Raw genomic sequence first — 9,667 nt, forward strand, 5'->3', positions numbered from 1 at the left:
AGCCAAGGTATTAAACACCATCAAAGAGAGAGGAGGCACTACAACACATGGATTTGTCTTACAGGAACAACTGTGCTTTCACCACTCAACATTCACACACTTATCTATTCCATGTTGCCTGATTCATTTAATGATTAATATAATGGCTGTTGCTATGAATATGCTAATACAAAGTTTGTTATGATAAAAATGTTTATTCCATTTTCAGTTTCTATTGTTTAGTGTTGTGCAAGGATTAAATAAAAAGAAATTCAACATCTCAGTTCAACAAGTCCATAAAAACAGTACAATAAAATACAAACAGAATAATATGTAAACATAAGCTCATGATAAATTAAGCACTAAAGTAGTGCTTTACAGTCCATTTGGTTTAGAGTTTTCAGATTCAGCAGCATTAATTCTCATTGTAGACATTTTCAAATTTTTATGTTAGAGTACAGGACCCTAAAAACCGTGTTTCACAGCTCTCTTGAAATCTAAAGACACAACCAAACTGCCTTGACTTCAAAGTTAATGTCATCATAAACGTATGGAAGCTCCTGTTCTTTAAGGAACATTTTTAGCGTTTTCGTAGGAGAATATCCCAACTTTCTCTCCAACGTAGTGCAGCAAGCTCGTCTGACATTAACGCTGGCCGGCCGTAGGTGAGAGGACTCAAGTTGTGGTAGGACACATATACTGAGCAAAGGACTGCCAAAATAACACCACCAAATGCTTTCTGTTGAGCTGGGGATCTGAGAAACAGCATGACATACAGATATGAGTATAGACGTGATTAACACTGGTGTGATACAATGATAAACATACAGGTTTTATTCAGATAGATAGATAGATGTGCAAATTTCAACAGTGAACGTAAGATCTTCAGTAACTGATGATTTTTGGAACGAAATTTCATCTCTTACCTCAGTACATGGATGTACAGGTGCTCTATGACAATCGGTATCTGCAAAATCTTGAAGGTGAGTGCTGGAAGATAGTGATACAGAAACAGAGTCTTCTCCATTAGGAAGAATGGCAGGTAATTAACTGCCCAGCCTCCAAAGCAAACAACACCAGCCAAAACCAGCTGTTCCCAAGCGTCTAAAAGAGAAGAAAAAGAAACAAACTCATAAATTTCCAAACAGCACACATGTAACCGTATACAACAGTATTGCGTCAGACTTTGCGCTATAGCTATTTTATATTATCATTAAAATCAACACCATGTATGTTAGATCCTTTACCGAATAAGCTACTGAAAGAGACGCTTCAAGAAGTCATTGATCCTCTTCTTAATATTATTAATTCATCATCATCATTGTCATTAGGACACATACCAAAAACCTCTCATAAAAAATAAAATAAAATAAAAACATCTTGATCCTAGAGAATTAGTCAATTACAGGCCGATCTCAAATCACCCTTTTCTGTAAAAGAATACTAGAAAAGGCAGTATCCTCACAACGATGTTCATTCATAGAAAGAAATGGTATCTGTGAGGATTTCCAGTCAGGATTTAAACCGTATCATAGTACTGAGACTGCTTAATTAGAGTTACAAATGATTTGCTCTTATCATCTAATCGTGGTTGTATTTCTATATTAGTGTTACTGGATCTTAGTCATGCATTTTATACCATCAACCACAACATTCTTTTAAATAGACTTGAAAATTACATTGGCATTAGTGGAATTGCATTGGCATTGTTCAAATCATACTTATCTGACCGTTATCAGTTTGTAGCGTAAACAAAGAGGTATCATATCGATCACAAGTTCAATATGGAGTACCACAAGGCTCAGTACTAGGACCGTCAAGTGGCAGTACTTCCAGGCACATACCTTGAGGAATGTCTTCAACTTTCCTCCGTCGCCTTATCAAGTAGGTTAAAAACAGAAGACAGTACACCACCAGCACAAGGTTTGCAATGGTCCAAGTCACAAAATTCCCTATCAATTGAATTTGTGCCTGCATTAAAAATAGAAAAGATTAGACAGATTAATTCTGTTATCATTCTGTAAAACACACAAAAAAAATAAAAACCAACAGAATGATGTTGACGTACATTACTTGAAGGATGAAGCCAGTATGCAATGTTAGTGTCCATTGAGATCCATTCAAGAGGTGATGAACTATATTTGTGCTCGGACTCTTCATTCTTTACTGTCAGCATCTTCCACTGTTACTCAAACATACATTAAGTGTATTCATTCTACAACACCGGCTCTAAATGGCTTTTCTGACGATTGACATAATTAAGATCAAGATTAACATTTAATATTCACCTGCAGCTCAAGAAATTTGGCCATAAAAGTGAGGTTTCTGTTGACGTCGCCGTGAGTAGGTGACTTCAGCTCCAACTCCCTTTCCTTCTGTTCCTGACCTGTACAGATAGGTGTTAAATTGAAAAAGAAGACATAAGCAATATGAAAATATTTACAGATGTTAATTCTCATACTTCTGCCATAGCGATGCTCCTCCACGTTCCACATGCCACTCTGATGGTAACCTTTATGAATCTTATCCCCAACCACCTCCAGCTGTTTGAAACCCCACTCTGGCAGAGACGCTCCACTGAGCTGCAAAACATTACAAAACAGGTATAAATAACTCTCTTAAAGGAATACTCCATACAGAAACGTAAATTATGTCACCTTCATGTCATTCCAAAAATGACTGACTTTCTTGTATGGCACTGCTGTTTGGTTTCCAACATTTGGTTACACTTAGTTTAGGATCCAATTCTTATTAACTAGTTATTAGTGTGCATATTACTAGGATATTGGCTAGGGCTGAACGATTAATTGCATTTGCGATAATATCACGATATGATGAAATGCGATTTTTTTAACCGCAAAGCTGCGATTACAGTCTGGTCACGTGACACGCGAGAGTAAACCAGTCTTGCAGATGAAGCATCAACTTGGCACGCTACGCATATAGGCCTGGCATAGGCTACAGGAAATAACAGTTTATGTTTAATTTATGTGATATTGTGTTATAGATTCTCTCCAACGATTCTGTATCGATTAAGATAATTTCAGAATAGAGTCTGAGCTTAGTTCTAAACACAGATACGTGATGACGCGTGTGCTTTATAAACAACCCTATTCTGTTTGCTTCTTATTCCTCTGTCACACACACACACACACACACACGACACCACTCGAACCTTACGAGAAATAATCTTTAATAAAGTTCGGAAAAGTTTAAGCGAATTACAAGAACATTAGCGGGCTTCATTGCACAAGATATGAGATACGCGCGGTCTGCGTGATGTTACTTTAGTAGTGCGCGGTCTCGCCCGCCAGTATTTTACTTACAGATGCTCTACGAAGGCATCATATGTCTTGGAATGCAGTTGGCTTATATATTACAAATATGAAAATCACCGACAGAAGCTGCTTTCAATTTCAAATACTCGCGCGCGCTTTGCGAAGAGCCTTTGAGCATGCGGCTGTGAGCGACTCCGTCTACGTGGTTAAATGTACTTGCATCTCAAAATGCTTTTATGACGCAAAATAAATGTGACACAGTCAGTTATATCTTAAGTTATTAAACAGACAGGACAAACCACATCTTATCATTTCAAAAGAGATGAAAACGTTCAGACAGTCTACTCTTAAATACTGAAAGCACTCTTTGTTTATTGCTTGTAATATTTTTTCCCCTCTTTGTTATTTATTTTGAAGCTATATTTGTTAAAATTATTAACATGTAATTGTATTAATTTAGTTTTTTAATGTGTAATTATTATAAGTAGGCCTACTTATAATTATGTAATTAAATATTTAAAGTTTTATTAATAAGATCAATTAAAGAAAACATTAGATCGGCTCATGAGGTGCCTAAAGATTCCCTTCCCTATTTTACAATGATTTATTGCTTGTTTTTGTTGAATAATAGAAAAGATAAAGAGCTTAATCGCATATTAAATCGCAATCGCAATATTGGTAAAACTAAATAGCAATTAGATTATTTTCCAAAATCGTTCAGCCCTAATATTGGCTGCTTATTAGTACTTATAAAGCACAAATGAATGCCTTTTTCAGTATGACCATATTCTACCCTACCCAGTCCCTAAACTTAACAACTACCTTACTTACTATTAATAAGCAGTAATTAGGAGTTTATTAAGGCAAAAGTCATAGTTAATAGTTTGTTAATAGTGAGAATTAGACCCTAAACTAAAGTGTGACCCAACATTCTTCAAAACATCTTTTATGTTCCATGGAAGAAATAAAGTAAATGTGGACAGAAGTTTAATTCAGTTTAATTTAATCCTTTTAAGGGCAGTAACAATAACTAATTAAATACCGATATGATAACACTTTACAATAAGGTTCCATTAGTTAACTATATTGGTTGACATGAACTAACAATGAAAGATACTTCTAAAGCATTTATTAATCTTAGTTGATGTTAATTTCAACATTTAAAGCATTATTAAAATCAAAAGTGTTATTTTAATATTATTTAATGGGCCTGAGCTAACATAAACCCATCAATAAACTGTTCTATTTTTCTAAACTATTGTTATCAATGATTAATAAATAATATATCAAATGTATTGCTCATTGTTAATTAATAATATATAAAGTAAATTTAAAAAAATATATATATGCGATTTTGTCCATGTATTTCTGCATAAATAAGTCTCAAATTTGATCAAGTTTACATTTTTCCTAAAACTGTATACTGTATTATTATGCTTAAATACTTTTGTACAACTATACACACCTTCAGAACAGCAGAAGTGTTCACATGGACTAGTCGCACCTCTGATAAAATCGTCTTCCAGATCTCTCTATCGGATTCCCTGTTCACTACGTCCTACAGTGCAATGAACACAATGCATAACAAAACCCATTTTGAGTAAATGTGAATATTTATTATAGACCTCTGGGACTGAGATCTTACCACTCTCCATAGATTTTGAGCCGGCATAGACACATTAAAGTCAATGTATCCAGACACTTCCTGTGAGTGAGGACTCATGGGAGCTGCAACATCATGTCTTAAAAAACAAAGCACAGGTTATTGATTACTACCAATATTACAAACATTATAAATGAAACTTAGTGGTGGAACTATATTACGTGTTTAGGTAGCGAGACGTCATTCCATGTAGCAGCTGAATAATATCGCCATGTCTGACAGGTCTGGGTGGGCTGCTAACCACAAGACTCTGCCTGCGGTTTCAAATTACAATACAATTCATGTAAATATTTATCTGCAGACCATAAATGGATCATATGAACCATATAACCAACAAATACATACCGCCCAGGGTCTTTAATAATCCACCAGTTGTTGACGTCTTTGAAAGGATAGCAGGTCACCTGCTGCTGGTGGGAGCTACCGCGGCCATTTTCATACCTTAGATAAACAGTAAAGATCTGCATGAAGATGCGGTTGTTTAGGATTACATCACCTTGAACCTGCAGCTTTATGACTGCTGATGGCTCACCTGATTGGATAGTTAACCTTGTGGGAGTGAAGCCAACATGGAACAGGTTTACTGGACACGGTGCGGAGAGTGACCTGTGAGCCGAACGCTACATCCAAGGGCTGCCCCTGAGTGATCCGGGCTAGACCGCCCTTTATGGGAGAAATAAAGGAGATGACCATACAAACACATAAACGCTCCTGTGATGAGATTCACTATTCAGGCAGGTGACTATTACACTGTGTATTTGAACAAATCTGTTTGAATACATTATGTGCACTACTGTTCAAAAATGGGGGTCAGTAAGAAATTCAAGTCACCATGAAATCAGAATTGACCATTTTTTAGGGGATACTGCGGTATTTATTAACATTTTTTTTGTCATCTGCCCTCGTAATCTTTAATCAAAATATCATTCCCTTCTTCTTGTAGTGACATCTCTTCTCTGATGACGTGTTTACTTGCATAAGAGCGGGATAACCTGTCACTCATATGAGATCACAGCAATAGCAAACCACACTGATCCAGTCAATTCCCACTGAAAAAATTAAGTCCCGCCCTACAGTTTTTTCTTGTTCGAGAACCTGTTTCACTTCACTATTGCAACTTCCATTTCATAACAATTTTGTCCAGCAACAGTGCATTAGATGTGACAGTAGACACGTTTCCATTACATATTTGTGCAAAACTTTTGCGATTTCTTCAAAATGTTTACAAAAAACTATTGCGAAATGACAGCGTTTCTATTAACCGATGTTATGCGACTAAAACTTCATTTTTTCCTCTCGCGAAGAGTCATTCCAAAAATCATGGCAACGGATGTTGGTAGGTTTATGTATATCCCAGCCACTTCTCCGTCTACGTCAGATGACCTGTAAATGCACAAAAACGGTTTCCATTGCAGTTTTGCGAAATATCTCTTTTTCAAATTACCTGAAAAACCACCTCATGCAAGCGTAAAAACTTTTTTACGATAAATGGGAGTTTTCGCGAAATTGACGTGTTTCCATTGGGCGTATTTTCAATGCGCAATTTCAATTTGCGCAATTTGAAGGGTAATGGAAACGCGGCTATTGAAACATCTTACCGACCCCAAACTTTCGAACGGTAGTGCACTTAATACAGGAATTTTATCTGTACCTCTAGACTTGCTTGAAAAGCACTGCTCATCATCTGGTCATGTGGTCCACTGCGATACAGCAGTGTAAGATGGACGTAGAAAAATCCAAGGTACATGATGACGGGTAACACCACAAGGGCCAGGAAGCGAACCAAAACCTGAACCACTACTTTGCCCTTTTGACATAGATCGCAAAATCATAACGTTGTACCCATAGTGATGCAAAACCAATGGATATTTGGTATTACTCACATGGCTTAAGGTTCGATCTCCAATAAGTTGCCAGGTGTGTACAGCTGCCAGGCCTAGCAGTAACAAGTATGTGAATATACCCATGTACTTAACCCTGAAAAATAAGACAAAGAAAAAACAAATACTACTTGAATTTCATTCGCAGAGCAATTTCAACTAATTTTTTACACTTTCTGAAGAAAATGTGAGTGGTGCTTCACAAAAGTAATCTTACTGCACACACCCAATTCCATATGCACAACTGACGCCACAGATCACGAGCCAAAGCCACTTAAAAGATGAACTGGAAGAAGAGAGAACACATGACACACTTATGACCTTGAGTATGTCGTCATCATTACAGCCACTGGAGGTTGACAAGACAATCCAGATCAGAGACTGACAAATCATATTAGCCAACAATACTTACTTGCGTGCTTTGTGGAAGCGGAGGTAAGACAGTACAGCTAACAGTAGGAAGAAGATTAAAACTGACTCCAGCAGCATGAAGCGTGATTGCACAATCATGGAATTTTCTGTTAAAATGAAACAAAAGTATTTAACCTCACATTCAAGAAAAACCATGCTCAGGCAATGACTTGTAAATGATAAGGTAAGTAGTTACCCATGAGGAGCAGCGCACTGGCCCCCAATGCTGAGAAGTGGGAATATCCCAGCTCCACCACCAGAAGATAAGCAAGTGGTATACAAAAGGATCCAGCAAGGGCCGGTATTATCCGAAGGCTCCAAACAGGAACATTACTGGTATATTCTACAATGGACCCCAATAATAATCAATAAGAGTAATGCAAATACTAAAGCCTGTGTTAATGTATGACAGTGTAACATGTAAAAAATAAAGGGAAAGTTCAAATGTTGTCTTGACAAAGCCTTGCCTGAACGCTCATGACAGTTTAAAGGTTATATAAGTGTTAGTGTGTCATCTAGTTTGAATACTTTGAGATTTGAAACTTGATAGAATCTAGATGATGCCTAAGACATTTGCAAGGCAGTAGATTCTAGAAACATGAGTTTGATCTTTTAAGGAAAATACATAATTAGTCAGAACAGCAAGAATGACTGTGTACCAAGATAGCATGCTATAGTGGTTCTCAACCAGGGCCCACTGGAGGGCCTCCGCATACTTACAAGGGGGCCACAGGATGACTTCAAATTATTTTATTACATTAAACAAACAAAAAAAAAAAAACTTAATTAAAATACTCAAACTTCATTCAGAATGGTCTTTTTTGAAAATCTAAAACAGCAGAAAGTTTTCTGTGACAGGTAGGGTTAGGGTTAGGAGACAGAATATTCAGTTTGTACAGTATAAAAACCATTACGTCCATCAAGTCCCCATAAAACATGGAAACCCGTGTGTGTGTGTGTGTGTGTGTGAGAGAGAAAAAGAGTGAATAAATGCATTAAAATACAGTAAAATGTTTCACTGTTCATTTCATATTAATATCCGATGTATATGACTTTGTGCATCAATAATGATTATTTAAATGGATTTGAAATGTAAGATATGTCAGTGCAAAGACAGCTCAAATATGCATTTTAGGCTCCGACTCTATCCACCAAAAAAATCTGTACATGAACGACTGGTTGGCTTTGTCAACACAACATGAAGCTGTATAATATGATCACCTGCTCCAATTCTGTTCCAAACAAAGTTGCCATCAAATCCTCCTAAATATGCTACACAGATAAATAATATACATTAGTTAATAATAAACATTAAATGGTTTTCTTCATGAATGTGATTTATAAAGTATCAACAATTTTCTCACCTCCAAAAGCTAGTATCATGTGGCCAAAAGGTGGACCACTCTCATCAATAAAAAACACTTGCTTCATGTACAGAGACAGGAACTGTCCATAATAAACTTCATCAAACCTTTAGCAGTACACAAACATGACATACATAGGTGAATTTATTTCAATAAATATGAAAATAAAAACAATAAAAAACGATTAACCGCAGACTTACACTACAGCTTTAGGAAAGTGAATGCCATATAGTCTGGTGCCGAGCGCAAGTGCTGTGACTGCCACCAGCAGCAGATTGATCTCCACTGTCACACTGATGGGCAGTTTCACACACTGCATCCTCCCTGAAAAATACATACATTCATCAAGGTAAAGCATACAGATATTACTATATACGAATTCATTTATGCTGCATCTACAATAGCAGAATCCAGCTTGGAAAATAATTTTGCATATCATGTAAATGCATTTAGTTTTTTTTACCTTGATTCAGTTAGACTTAGTTCTCACGAGTTTCTAAATCATAGGTCAACACTGCTGATTTCGAGTCTACATGTGCTACGTTTCTTTTCGCAAAAAAGAAGCAATTCATTCATATTCGCTAAACCTTGAATTGATTAAAAAAATGCAGCCATGCCTCTGGCACAAGCGACAGCTTTAGCCTTTACTTTAAAAACATTAAAATTGATAAATAACCCAAACATATGTAGTCTGTGTGCTAGTGTTTCCGGGCAGTATCACTCACATTTCAAAATAAAAGTTCAAACATTCCTGCACTAGATGAGTCCCTTTCCTAAAAAGTATGTGGATGTTTCCTGTTGTTTAAAGAATGTGCACAAATTATTTTAAGGCAAAGCAAAGTGCTTATTATAATCTAAAAAAAAAAATAACTGCAATAAGCATAAACAGTTTAAAAGCAATAAACTGTTCAGATTTAGATAAAAAGTAAAGCTGGACATGTTCTGGTTAATGTGATGATTCAAATTACCTGTGATCACTTACAAAACAGCTGAGTGAATTGAAGAAACTGACTTTATATATCCACTTTATATTATCTGTTTTGTTTAAAACGTAATTGGACAAATGAGAATTGTTTGATGGCTTGTGTGTAA

At 36.3% G+C, this 9,667-nt stretch overlaps 1 protein-coding gene across 1 annotated transcript; it reads right to left on the reverse strand.

Moving 5' to 3' along the window:
• Nucleotides 1-180: 180 nt before the first annotated feature.
• On the reverse strand, nucleotides 181-9,310 carry pomt1 (protein-O-mannosyltransferase 1). Its single transcript, XM_079871610.1, has 20 exons — nucleotides 9,039-9,310; nucleotides 8,776-8,899; nucleotides 8,576-8,682; nucleotides 8,433-8,483; nucleotides 7,408-7,554; nucleotides 7,213-7,318; nucleotides 7,027-7,086; nucleotides 6,804-6,897; nucleotides 6,572-6,727; nucleotides 5,453-5,583; nucleotides 5,266-5,361; nucleotides 5,082-5,174; nucleotides 4,903-4,999; nucleotides 4,723-4,815; nucleotides 2,441-2,561; nucleotides 2,268-2,365; nucleotides 2,048-2,161; nucleotides 1,824-1,950; nucleotides 906-1,083; nucleotides 181-734 (listed from the first exon to the last, which is right to left on the reverse strand). The coding sequence occupies exons 2-20, from the start codon at nucleotides 8,892-8,894 to the stop codon at nucleotides 560-562; spliced, it is 2,163 nt and encodes a 720-aa protein (XP_079727736.1). The 5' UTR covers nucleotides 8,895-8,899; nucleotides 9,039-9,310; the 3' UTR covers nucleotides 181-559.
• Between the last annotated feature and the right edge of the window lie 357 nt (nucleotides 9,311-9,667).

This window comes from Squalius cephalus (assembly GCF_949319135.1).
Source record: "Squalius cephalus genome assembly, chromosome: 5".
Lineage (NCBI taxonomy): Eukaryota > Metazoa > Chordata > Actinopteri > Cypriniformes > Leuciscidae > Squalius > Squalius cephalus.